The 14,279-nt window shown below is 44.6% G+C and overlaps 1 protein-coding gene and 1 long non-coding RNA gene across 6 annotated transcripts in view; one reads left to right on the top strand and one right to left on the bottom strand.

The window, feature by feature from the left end:
* The window catches only part of LOC144780855 (uncharacterized), an 800,768-nt gene that overhangs the window by 432,882 nt on the left and 353,607 nt on the right, over positions 1-14,279 (top strand). The gene's annotated exons all lie outside the window — the stretch shown is intronic.
* Positions 1-14,279, bottom strand: part of LOC144780851 (uncharacterized) — a 300,811-nt gene that overhangs the window by 130,122 nt on the left and 156,410 nt on the right. The window contains exon 1 of one of the 2 annotated variants that reach the window (XM_078659349.1): positions 4,409-4,509. The exons of the other annotated variant lie outside the window; for it this stretch is intronic. Within the exon in view, the coding sequence (XP_078515475.1) occupies positions 4,409-4,454 (46 nt within the window). The 5' untranslated portion in view covers positions 4,455-4,509. Of the gene's footprint in view, positions 1-4,408; positions 4,510-14,279 lie in introns of those variants that run through there. 2 annotated transcript variants of the gene reach the window in all.

Genomic DNA, 14,279 nt, shown 5'->3' with positions numbered 1-14,279 from the left:
CGTTGGCTGAGCTTTTGCGCATTCTTGCTTTGAATTTGAAATTGGAATAAAGAACATTTTTGATACACTTTACATTACCTGGTGCACCCCCATTTCGTTGAAAGGTGATTAAACTCACTTGGTATCTTTGGGCGACCCCTCTAGGAGGTCACCAGTGATTACACAATGTCATCTATTGTATATTCTATCTGCCAATGTATATATTTGTAAATTATTGCGTAGTATTTAGTAGTGTGTGTGTGTGATAATGTACTTCTTTTTTTTCATGAAAAAGTACTCACTGGACTATGATTTATTCTGTGTTATTATTATGTGCCAGTGATTGGTGATTACTAGCTCACATCACCTCCCGTGAGTAGGCCTTAGACTGCTCCGCTTCGATCCCCTGTAAGCGTCAAGCGCTACAATGAGTTGAGGACAATTTTGGACGTATTACTTGTAATAGCCCAGTTTCCAACAACTTCGATTATATGTATTCCGTGCATACGCTTGTCGTAGGATTGCCACCTGAATTATGCGATTGTGCAGCCACACTTTTTGAGTAATTATAGATTGGCAATAGTTGCTATACAATCCTTCATCTGCCACATATTCTGCAGGTTTTAACATAAAAAGATTTGTTTCTAGCTCAAATGGTTCCTAAAAATACAATGACACGTGTTGCAGTACAGTGGAAGGCAGATTGCGTGTTGCATGTTACTATATTTGGGTGTTAAACTGGTACTAATGAGGTGCAACCAATGCCCAGAGAGTATTACCAAGTTTAGAAATGACAAAATAATAAATTAATACTATTACCAAATGTGCTGCACTATTCCGCATAATTTGCATTATTTTGCTGCATAATTTACTCAACCCTGCAGCATAATTTGACCCATTCCTGCAGCATAATTCCATTTCATAGCTTCTTCTCTAAAACAGCACAAACAGGTATGTCCATTAAATAGTGTTGAAGGTTTTCTCAAAGTCTGTTGTCACTATCAGTGATTGGAGATCTGAAATGGGGGCTGTCTCCAGACGTGGAAGAGCCATCTAGGCATGGGTTGGTATTACGAGTTGGGAGGTGTTTAGCGCATCGGATGATTATTGAATGTGTTAAATACCTCAACCTTTGTTAAATTTTCGGCAGGTCAAACCTGCCAAAATGTAACGCGCTAAAAGCATAAAATATTTACTGTATCGTCGGGGGCAACAATGGCCGGGGAGCGTCGCCCCACGGCTCAGAGCCAGCAGCAAAAAAAATATATATATTTCATTATCGTTTCTATTTTTAAGCCACTGGCTCAGCCATCGTGTGCAGGGAGGGGCGGGCATCGGAGGGTGGAGGAGGAGTGATATCTGCACTTCCTAAGTGTGCTTATGTGTTTGGCCGGCCGTCTCAACCCGACAAAAAAACAAATGCTCACTTAGGTTTCTCTAAACTGGCTGTATTGAACAGCTGAGTTAGAGATACCCCAAAGACTCCCTGACCTGAGCGGAGTGTCTTTCCAGCCCGCTCAGGCCAATCCCCGCGCTGCACATAGTCACAGTGTCTGCTAGGACAAGGAAGTCCCAGCACTGAAACACGACACGGCCGGCAGAAAATAAGATTACCTTTTAAAAAAAAATTAACAATTATTATTATAGTCCCCCACACCCTCTCCCACCTTCTCCCCGAGCACCCAACGCGGCACCTCCTGCATACCCGCGCCCCCAGCACCACACCACTTTTTTGTATGTGGTGGCCGCCAATGTGTATCATGTGGATTTTGGTGAGTTAAACACCAAAATCCGTAGGTTATTACCGACCCCATGTCGTGACAAGTGTTATTTTTTGCACCCTATAAATAAACATGCCCCGCGATATTAGTATTTATCAGGTGTGATAAATAGCACCTACATTCGTAATTAACCCTTAGTGGTTATGAGAACGAGTGCAAACCTTTTCAAAGAGCCCACCCACATTCTACAGTCACCTTCAGACTTTGAGCACCCACATTCTACAGTCACCTACAGACATTGAGCACCCACATTCTACAAACACATTCGATCTATGGGCACCCACATTCTACAAACACATTCGATCTATGGGCACCACACTCTACAGTCACCTTCAGACTATGGACACCCACATTCTACAGTCACCTTCAGACTATGGACACCCACATTCTAGAGTCACCTTCAGACTATGATCACCCACATTCCGCAATCACCTTCAGACTTTGAGCACCCACATCCTAAAGTCACCTTTATACTATGAGCACCCACATTCTACAATCACCATCAGACATTGAGCACCCACATTCTACAATCACCTTCAGACTATGGGCACCCACATTCCACAATCACCTTCAGACTATGGGCACCCACATTCCACAATCACCGTCAGACTCTGAGCACCCCATATTCTAAAGTTACCTTCAGACTATGAGCACCCACATTCTAGAATCACCTTCAGACTTTGAGCACCCACATTGTAAATGTAAATGTATTTCGATTTATATAGCGCACGAATCACCCAGGGGTCTCAAGGCGCTTGCTTAGGGAACCCGTCCTGGTATTCCCCTGTGAGATACCCCGGGCAGGGTATCCACAAGGTGAAAGCCAGGCATCCCGCCGCGAGGGGCCGTAGTGGAGATTAAGCAAGCTATTGCCCAGAGTCGCAGAGTGTGACCCCGTGAGTCGAGTAGGCACCGGAGCGAGAATTGTCGAGTCCGTGGAATTTTGAGCCCGAGACCCGCCGAGGCGGGGAATCGAACCCTGGTCCACGGCCGATCTCAGCTTCCGGGTCTGCCGCCTCTAACCACTGAGCCACGCTTCTCCACAGTCCACCGTCTCCTTCGGACTATGAGCACCCACATTCTGCAATCACCTTCAGACTATGAGCACCCACATTCCACCGTCACCTTCAGACTTTGAGCACCCACATTCCACCGTCACCTTCGGACTATGATCACCCACATCCTACAAGCACCCACATTCTACAGTCACCTTCAGACTATGATCACCCAGATCCTACAAGCACCCACATTCTACAGTCACCTTCATACTATGGGCACCCACATTCTACAGTCACCTTCAGACTATGAGCACCCACATTCTACAGTCACCTTCAGACTTTGACTACCCACATTCTACAGTCACCTTCAGACTTTGAGCACCCACATTCTACAGTCACCTTCAGACTATGATCACCCACATCCTACAAGCACCCACATTCTACAGTCACCTTCAGACTATGAGCACCCACATTCTACAGTCACCTTCAGACTTTGAGCACCCACATTCTACAGTCACCTTCAGACTATGATCACCCACATCCTACAAGCACCCACATTCTACAGTCACCTTCAGACTTTGAGCACCCACATTCTACAGTCACCTTCAGACTATGATCACCCACATCCTACAAGCACCCACATTCTACAATCACCCTCATACTATGAGCACCCACATTCAAAAGTCACCTTCGGACTATGAGTGCCCACATTCCACCGTCACCTTCAGACTATGAGCACCCATATTCCACCGTCACCTTCAGGCTTTGAGCACCCTTTTTGCTTTAAATAACTAGACATTTACAATGTATTATTTTTTGTCCATTTTTAGTTCTTTGTAAAGCACCCAAAGCCCCGACAGCGTGATGCGAAATAGAGTAACACTGCAAAGGATGAACACCGACATAGGACATGTGAAATGTTAATTATGTCTAAAGTGATAGAAACACCCTTTGACCGACGACCTGAGTCATCTGCCTGACAACTGTATGCAATCGTTGCATGTTTTCCATTAAGTGAACCCAGTGTGAAACTGCATAGCAACTGGAAGGCCAGGAGCTAGCATTTAAAAGCCTAGTTTCTATGTTTGCCATTTTTATAGATTTATACAAACAGAGCAAATCATTTCTTTCTGTACATAGGTAAAAAAAAGTAGCAAACATGGAAACCGTTCAGTTAGTTCAAATGCATGATTATTGGAAATACTTGTCTTTTAAAAAACATCTTAGTAAAATGTTGGAAAGCAATCAGTTAGTTAATATACAGTTTTTCTACTTCACCTCTCATTCGCCTGCACCCACACAGGAGCCATGCAGTTTACTGGAAGAAATACCTGGTACATGAAACTACTCCAACCCCATTATTAGCCACTAATTGAATGTATTCCCTGTGCATTCTCATTGTCAAACATGCACAGGGACAGGGTCCCCTGCCCATTTCTTGAATGATGCTAGGATGAGGTGACATGTATCGCACTGGTCAGGTTGTTTAGCTCTCTGGTACATGTTGTTAGCATGGACTGTTTTGCCTTTTCTTGTTGTGTCAACCAGAGTTGTATTTTGGCAGTAGACTTTAAAGTTTCTCTTTTGGATCATGTGATCCTGAGTTCTATGAAGTGAACAAAAAATATTGAGAAGCTGCTCAGGTCTCACCTTTGGGGATCACAGAAGCAAGAAAGATGGTGAGGAAGCCCCGCATGGTGTTGGAGGACGGAAGGAGCTGGTCAGTGCAGAAGAGCAGGGTCTGAGCAGTTCTTCAGGTCTTCTCCATGTCTGATTGTCTGGCCATTGTATGTATTCAGTTGCAGTGAATAGAGGGGAGGTCCTGCCTGAGCGCTGATGTGGCGGTCTCCCCGCTGGTCAGTGATTGGGTGCGACTCTCAACCATCACTCCACCCAATGGATTATTGAAAGAACAGGCTGTCCTGAAGTAATGCACTTCTCTCCACCCACAGCTTCATTAGGTCATGTATTATGTACACTGACACACCCTTTCTGAGATGAGAAATAGTTTTGGCATCTCTCCTTTGGTCAGCTTCCAATGCAGTCTCTGAACAGCTCAGGTCTATCCAGCATTTATTAGACCGTAGAAGGGGACACTTTTGGTGAGATGAGTACTAAAAATGGCTGAAACCAAGTCATAGTTGCCGTGTCTTGGGGGCCGTTCCAGTAACATGCTTGACTCCACCTTGAATTTTCGAGGAACTTAGCACTTCTTCTTCTCAAGGCAGCAACTGAAGTGATTAACGTCACACATGATAGCTCAGGAAGATAAGTATGGTATTTGCACTGCGCAAACGAGGCACAGTGTCCTGTCCTTGCTGCTCTTGCTCGGATGGACTAATCTCGAACTGAGGGTTGGAGTCATCGATTTGAAAATTTCAATCACATTTGTAGGAAATTGGGTTACTAGTCGACTGGGGTGAAACCCTATTTAAGTAGCAACACAATTTGTGTCAAGGTGAAAAACAAGCAAACCTCAAATCAACCTGTGCTTAACCATCTGGTAGCTTGGCACAAAAGCTGTCAGGCTTAACGTAGAGACAATGTGTAAAAATGTATGCAGCCCTTCAATTAGTAATAAAGTGAAAACACAACACAAGACAAATCCCACACCAATTTAGAAACTTAGAGTAAAATGTAATAAATTATTTGTCACCAAAATAGCAAAAATGTACTCGTAGAACGAGCGGTATGCAATTTTAAAGATTTAGGTAAGAATAGGGTTCAAAAGCACAAATCTGATTACACCGAACTGGGACAAACTCACAAGTTCAGATTGACCACGATGGAACGCTGACCGGATACAAGGACCAGGGTAGGCCAGCCGAACAAAGTACCTTAAATCCAGGTTACAGAGTGCTGCGAGGTCCAGCGTCGAGGATGCATTGCACATTAGTGGTTTAGGGCCGAGATGCCTGGTCCTTCGTCGAGAATGCATCTTACAACAGCCATTATGAGCAGCTGCAGAGCAGTGATATAAGGTCCTATGATGAGGATGTGCCAAGCTGCAGCTGTTCCATGGAGTTGCGATGCAAAATCCTACATCAAGGATGCATTGCGCAGCAGCCTTTCCAATGAGAAGTGGGGTCCTGCGTTAAGGATGCAGCGTGCAGCAGCAATCCTGCGGGAAACCAGGGCTTTTGCAGTCCCCCCCGTATGTTTTTGGCCTCATTTTGACTACTTGATGCTGTTATTCTGACTATGATTGCGCCCTGTGTTTTAATAACCAGACCCAGGGCCTGTGCTCTGATTAAAAGTACAGGACACACAATTGATGGACAGAATACAGAACAAATCATAACATTCACCCCATGTCAAGAGCTCTGGGTTTAATCCAACATTCTTTTGCTCACCACGCCACCCCAGTTTAGACCTGGCCACATGCAAATCAGTCTTGACCCTGTGCCTCATGGGAACAATCCAGACTGAACTGCCAAGCCAGGTCCTCCCTGGACCGGAAACAAGCATCCTAAGACCGGTTTCGGGGTTTCACCCTTCATCAGCCATGATAGCTTGATTCCAGTGGCACATGGAGCCCGGCTCCCATGTCTTGGAATACCCTGGGCACTTTGGGCGAGAAAGCAAAGGACACACAATTGATGGATGGAATGCAGAACAAATCAGAACATTCACCCCCACGCAAGAGATCTGGGTTAAATCCAACATTCTTTTGCTCACCATGCCACCCCAGTTTAGACCTGGCCATGGGAACAGTCCAGCCCGAAGTGCCAAGCAGGTCCTCCCTGGACCAGAAACAAGCATCCTAGGACCGGGTTGTGCTCTGTACATGAAGACACTGGTAGCCTTGAATAGTAGTTTCAAGTCTTCTTTATTAGATCCATGTCATCATAGTATCAATCTTAGTCCAGCCAGCCCTAGAAGGGTACAAGTCATGTACCAGCCATACACCAGCCCCACCAGGAGCAGCCTGCCTTGCTGCTCAGCCCATCTCCAAATGTCCCCACTCATCCACTCAGGCACCCAGGCATTCCACGCATCACAGGCACATCAACATTCCGTCACCATCTCTCACTCTAGCTGAGCAGCTAGGAAGACCCAGGCTGATTACACGTAAATGCAATACTTAGGATATAACATTATCCCTTTCCATTACAAACAAAATAACAATAGCAAATAAAGAAAAAACTATACACAAGTAAGCAGTATAATTCATAACTTCAGGATGCAACAATAAACAAAGCATCTCAGAATAATGAACGATACAAATCCAGAAATGATGGGAAAAATACATCAAAATACATGTGAAACAATATTCCCCATCCTCCCCCAAAATTATAAAAGTATTTAGAAGCGTAGTGTAGAGACACCAGTACCAATAGTAATTTACTGAAACAAGCTGTAAAATACTAAACTGTAATGTCAAAGATAAAATACCCCGCAACACCTATCCCAACTACAAGGGAACTACCACGATATGGGATAACCACTAAGCATGGGCGTAAAATCCGTTCCGCTCGCGGAGTTTGCGGATTTTCTGCAAATTCGCAATCCGCGAACTCTCGCGAACTTGCCAAAAATTCGTAAATCTGTGCGAAGCGGATTTTTTGCTTGGTCGCACTTGCCAACTAGAATACTATACAATTTCGCTGGAGTAAACACTTGCAAACACGTAGATGCAGCGGGCAGTGACAATCTCGCAATTGCGAGATTGCAAAATTTGCAATTTTGCACAAGAAATCCACCAGCAGGCAGCATAAACCTTTAAAATTATGATTTTTATCAGAATAACTCCTCAGGTTGACATTTGCCTGCACTTTTTTTTGCAAGGAGTCCATTTTGGGGGGGGGGGTGGGAGGAAGGAAGTGCCCCACAGTCTCCAACTTCCTGTTCCTGTCCAGCAGGCTCCTCCCAGTGCTTTCTTCATGTGCTGGTCACTTTGATTTGGATCTTGACCTGGAAGGATTACTTTTTGTGGATGCTGCTGGATATTTGGAATTTTACAAACCTGAAAGCACTCAGCAGGTGCAAAAGTTCAATCTTATCATTAGTAACAATTCCCTGTAGTGCTTCCTGAGGGGCCCTTTCAGAGTTAAGTTGCCTACTTGCAACTATTCTATGACCCTGCTCTGACCCTCACAGCAGGCTCAGAGAATAGCTACAAGTATACAACAAAGGTCCTGTTAAAAAAATTACACTGCAACAGAAAGCAAAATACAGACAAAACTGAAAGCACTCAGCAGGTGCAAAAGTTCAACCTTATCATTAGTAACCATTCCCTGTAGTGCTTCCTGAGGGGCCCCTTCAGAGTTCAGTTGCCTACTTGCAACTATTCTATGACCCTGCTCTGACCCTCACAGCAGGCTCAGAGAATAGCTACAAGTATACAACAAAGGTCCTGTTGAAAAAAATACACTGCAACAGAAAGCAATTACAGATAAGGAAGCAGGTGCCAGCCTGGAAGTTCAAATTCAGTGACACATTAATCAGCCCCTAATTCATTCATGTCAGTTTAGGCAGGGCAGGTGTGCTTTTCTCCCCATAATCTACAGTGATGAACTAGAGGGTGGCATGGGTGAGCCAGAGGATAGCATGGGTGAGCCAGAGGGTGGCAGTGGTGAAACAGAGGGTGGCAGTGGTGAAACAGAGGGGGCTGTGATGAACCAGACGTAGAAACAACATGGTCGCGACCGTTGCTACCCGACAAGTAAGTTCGCGTTTGCGAACTGGTAAAAAACCCTTGCGAAATGGCAGAAACACTTGCGAACACAAAAACAAAGGAATCCGCAAAATTCGCGAGAGTTCGCGGATTTTGCGGATTGCGAATCCGTAAATACGCAATTTCGCGGATTGCCAATTCGCAAAATCCGCCCATGCTTAATAACCACCCATTATCCTGTGTGAGAGGTTAGCACCCAAAACACACAGCCCAGTTGTACTTTTGTACTGCGCGCAGCTGTAAGTGGGGTATACCCTGGTTGTACATTAGTACTGCGCACAACTGACCATGGGATATCAACCCATATCCAAGCCTGTGAAAGGGTTACACAAAATGATTTTGCATGGGAAAAGGGAACAAACCCATGACCCAAACCTCCTAAAGTATCCCTAATTTAAGGGATAACTGTGATGACCACCACCAGACACAAGGATGTGTATACATTAATTAGCAATACAGGAACCCTATGTGAAGGGTCCGGAGACCTGGTGGGTGTTGTGTGGTTACTGCTTACTAAGTCAGTGTGTACCAAAAATGTAAGAAAGAAAAATTTCTTTCTAGATTCCCCTCACTCACCGGGGTTGCCCCACGGTGACATGCTTCATCATTGGGGCCATCCCAGTTCTCTACGAAAAGGGGCGTGCTGCGACAAGGCGACTACGCTGGAGCACTGGTTTTGTGAGATGACTATGTGTGGTGCTAGTGTGGTGATGGTGGAGTGGGTGTGAAATTAAAAATACCGTGCTAGTGGGCCTCAACAATTTATTTTGCTCCTAGTGTGGTATAAAAATTAAAAAGGGGTAACACTGTGTTCTAACTTTTACTGAGCTAGATCAGTGTTAAGGTCGACATGTTTCAAGCTCCCCCAAGCTTTTCCTCAGGACCATACAGGGTCCAGCCCTGTATTGCCACTCCTGTTTTCAATTGAAAAAGTATAATAATAAATACTAATTATTTATATTAATAATAAACACTGTTGATAAAAAAACATGCGTGTAGTTGTACATACGGTTGGTATTGTATTCGTAATGCTGTAAAAGAGAAGAACAGTTGTTTAATGGTAGACACCCCCTCCCGAAAAAGGGGGGAACAACTCACATGCATCTCACTTCCTCTAGGGCGTGAGTGTGCCCTGGGCACCATACTGGTGCGTGCTGGTTTTCAAACCGGTGTAGAAAAATAAAGCACTGTGAATCAAGTGGTTTAGTGATTTTACACACAAGACAAACAGACTTAATGTGACTACTGACAAGACACACAACACATACACACAAAATAATAGCATGGCTGATGGTTATATTTACATAAACGAGTGTTTTTTAACACCCCATGGTCTTAGGCAAGGGCAGGAACGCCTCGTGGAAACATTGCTGAAAAAGGAGTTTCAAGGTTAGAGTTAGACGGGCTCCCTTACTATGTTGCCTTTTAGAATTGCTGGTATCCCTGCAACCTAGCCTCGTTGTGTACTTACTTCCTATCGGCAGACCCGCTCGGTAATACCTGATGCTTCCTCACCCGACCGCATACTAAAGAAAAACGGGCTCCCGGTGTGTTTTGAAGGCGCGAGCTTCCGGGTTGCACTGAAGTGTCTGTACACTAGAGCGCTTGCTTGTGGCGGCCATCTTGTGAGGATGTCATCGCGCTTAGCGCGAGTGATCAAGAGTTTTCAGTATTACTTTGGTATTATACCGATTTAGAAGGTGTAAAGCAATTTACAATGATGCTGGATATGGGGGTATATTTATAAGACAATTTAGAACCCAGGTATTAGGACTCGGAAAACTGTTGTTTTTTGCAAAATAAGATTAACATAAATTTAGAAAACGGATTAGGGACATTGGGCTGACAGGCTATATTGCCTAATGGCAGTGGTTAGTAAATGTAGAAGGTCTTATTTATGGTTCGTGGGACACTATATCGGAGTGTTGGATTGGTTTCAGTTTTACAGTTCATTTCGTATTAGCAGCTGGCCTAAGGGCGAAAAGCCCCCCACGGGATTTCATCATTAAGCCCAAGGGTGTCTGTACGCAGACGGAACACCCATCTTTGCTCTTTCTCATGGAGGATTCGTTCCAGGTTGTCTTTGTTTTTGACTGCCTCTATGACCACCCAGGTCAAGTCGTTAGGTGTATGGTTCTGTTCAATGAAGTGGGTGGTCATTCTTGTTGTGGCTCTTTTGCACCTGATGTTACTTCTGTGTTCTACTATGCGGGTACTGACCTTTCTCGTGGTCATACCCACATAGTGTAAATTGCATGTGCAAGTTATCAAATACACCACTCCACTGGTATTGCAATTGGAAAATCCCTTAAGCTCCCATTTCGTAGTGTTGTTGAAGGTTATAGTTTTGGTTGGGGAAGTCAAATGACAGACACTACAATTGTTGCATGGGAAATGACCATTAGGTAATGGTTGGGATCTTACTGTCTGGGTTATCGATGTAGGACGGGTATGTACCAAATAATCTTTCAAGTTTTTACCCCGCCTATGGCTGAACATTGGGGTTGGTATGTTCAGGCCGCCGCTATTGAGTATTGGCCAATGTTTTTTGATTATTTTGGACACACTGTCAGAAACTTGATTGAATGTAGTGATACAGATGGGTTTTTTGTTCTCAGGTTGTGTTCTTTCCTTGGGTTCTAATAGGGCTTCCCTATTGTTGTTGGCCGCCCGCTTCTTAGCCTCTTTGATCAGTTTATTAGGGTATTTTCTGTTTCTCAGCTTGTTGCTCAAGTCCTCCGCTTGGGTTAGGTAGTCAGATTTTTTACTGCAATTCCTGCGTAAACGGAGGAATTGCCCAAACGGGAGGTTTTGTTTGAGATGACGAGGATGGAAACTATAAAAGGTTAAGAGGCAATTACGTGCTGTCTCTTTGAAGTGGGTTGTTGTCATCAATCTGCCTGACTCAGCATGAATGTTTAGATCCAAGAAAACTAGATCAGTCTTGCTCATTGAGCAAGTGAACTTCAGGAATGGGTCCTGTGTGTTGAGCCAAGTCAGAAAAGTCCGTGCGTCTTCTTCCGTGCCTTCCCATATCAACAGAATATCGTCGATATAGCGTTTCCAATGCAGGATTCGGTGTCTGTGGGGATTTCTCTCATTCAGTATTTTGTTTTTCTCCAGTTGATGGACGTACAGTCCGGCTATGCTCGGCGCAAATGTACTGCCCATACTGGTCCCGTGTTGTTGTTTGTATAGGGTTGATTCGAAACGGAAGAAGTTCTCACACAGTGCTAATTGGCAGCATTCCAGTACTACATGGCGGGGGTGTGGAATTCCCACTCGCTCTCGTAAAGTACTTCCTCCAGAATCTGTAATGTCTCTCTGTGTGGTAAGCTGGTATATAGACTTTCGACATCCAGAAGACTGGATGTCGCGTCAAAAGTTAGATTTTGTAAGAGGCACAGTACGTCCTTAGTGTCCCTCAGATAGGTATCCGTTTTTTGCACTAAGGGTCTGAGGAAAGCATCCGCGAATTGTGAGAGAGGCTCTAAGATTGAACCTATCCCCGAGACTATAGGCCTCCCTGGTGGATTGTCTAGTCTCTTGTGGATTTTGGGGATGGTGTAAAAGTATGGTACTGTTGGCTTCTTATTTGTTAGGAACTCAATTTCTTTCTTACTTAGCCAATCGTTGGCTTGACATTCCTCTGTTAGATATGCAATTGAGATTCTCAATCGTTCTGTAGGGTCTTCATCCAGTATGGCATAGTTCCGTGTGTCTCCTAGTAGGCGGAGGCACTCATTTCTGTAATCCGTGGTATTCTGTAGTACAATTGCACCGCCTTTGTCGGCTGGCTTGATGGTAATGAGGTTGTTCTTTGACAGTTCTTGCAATGCTGATTGTTCAGCTTTGCTAGTATTATGAAATACTTTGATTGTGCGTGGGTCTAACTCCTGTGCCTCTCTCATGATCGCTTTTTCAAAAGTTAATACTTCCACCGGTAGGCTGTGTGCTGGAGGGACAAAATTCGATTTTTTATGCAGTCCTGTGTCACTCTTTGTTCGTTCTGTAGGATCTTTGTCTTGGAAGAATACCTGCAATTTGACTTTTCTCAGGAACTCCTTTAGTTCAACACACAGTTTGAACTTATCTGTGGTAGGGGTGGGAACAAATCCTAAACCCTTATTCAGCACTTGGTTCTGTGTGGCTGTGAGGCTTAGTGATGATAGATTTACCACTAAATCGGGTTGGTGCTCGTGGTTGCTTCCGGGGGGCCTTTGCTCCGTGTATGACGTGTTGTTGTCACCACTGGTTCTGCCCATTGTACTCCCTGGCTGGGTTTGTTTTTTGCTCTCTGCGTCTGACGGCCTCTCCCTAAAAAAGGTTTCCTTTGGTTGCCTTGGTTGCCTTGGTCATTTCCCCAATTCTGATAGTTGGGTTGATTGTACATTGGTGGGCCATAGAAAAAAGGCGGGGGAGGAGGGCAAAAATTATTATATGGGTCCTGGTACATTGGCCACATTGGTGCTTGGTTGCCTCTATACCCTCTTGTGTTGCCTCTTCCTCTTCTGGGTCTTCTGTTGGGGGTGGTGTTATAATTGCTTGATCCCCCAGAGCTACTTGATCCTGTGTCAGAGCCATCACTGTCGGTGTTGTATCCAGGGTTTCTGTTGCTGGTTCTGTAATCGTCCCTGATATAGGGATATACTTTATCATGAGCAAAAGATTTCTTGTCTTTAGACAGTTTTATGTATTTTGAATCCTTTAGGCTGATTTCAAATTCAGACATGGTTTTGTTGAGTTCATTTAGTCTTTTTGTGAGTTCAGCTGGAGTCTGGAAAGACTTGAGGCGGATCTCCATGGAATGGATCTCTTCCTTCAGGGAGTCTACTAATCTGGTTGCGGTTTTTATAATTAGGACCAGCCAGTCTCTGGTACAGTGCCAGGATATTTGTGACCAATCTAGTTTAAATTGTTTATCATGCTGGAAAATGAAAGGTTCATTCCTGACTATAAGGCCTCTTGGTGCTGCGTTGGCTTGTAAATATTCCGCCATCATGACACCATGGATCAGTGTTTTTATCTGAGTTCTTTTTAATTCGGTCAGTTCGTCCCAACATTGGCTTGCATCACTGTTTTCTCCTGTGGGTGCCCCTGCATGTGGTAGCATGGAGGCAATAGCTCTATCAACTTCATCTTCCGAGAATGATAATCCTGTGTTCTGTGCCATGGTATCTTTATAGTGAGAATTACTGTGTGTGTGATGTCTAGTCACTTGATCAACCAGGTGTGTACCTTTCAGTTGACCTTATCTTTAAGAAAAGACTCCCGCAGCCCGTGGCTGCTTGATGCATAAACAAAAAATAGAGGGAGAAGGAGGTTAAACCCGACCAGGTCGGCCTCCAGTCAGTATTTGCAATACAGGAACCCTATGTGAAGGGTCCGGAGACCTGGTGGGTGTTGTGTGGTTACTGCTTACTAAGTCAGTGTGTACCAAAAATGTAAGAAAGAAAAATTTCTTTCTAGAGTCCCCTCACTCACCGGGGTTGCCCCACGGTGACATGCTTCATCATTGGGGCCATCCCAGTTCTCTACGAAAAGGGGCGTGCTACGACAAGGCGACTACGCTGGAGCACTGGTTTTGTGAGATGACTATGTGTGGTGCTAGTGTGGTGATGGTGGAGTGGGTGTGAAATAAAAAATACCGTGCTAGTGGGCCTCAACAATTTATTTTGCTCCTAGTGTGGTATAAAAATTAAAAAGGGGTAACACTGTGTTCTAACTTTTACTGAGCTAGATCAGTGTTAAGGTCGACATGTTTCAAGCTCCCCCAAGCTTTTCCTCAGGACCATACAGGGTCCAGCCCTGTATTGCCACTCCTGTTTTCAATTGAAAAAGTAT

This window comes from Lissotriton helveticus, chromosome 9 (genome assembly GCF_964261635.1).
Source record: "Lissotriton helveticus chromosome 9, aLisHel1.1, whole genome shotgun sequence".
Classification (NCBI taxonomy): Eukaryota; Metazoa; Chordata; class Amphibia; order Caudata; family Salamandridae; genus Lissotriton; species Lissotriton helveticus.
This window is presented reverse-complemented; position numbering and strand designations above follow the sequence as displayed.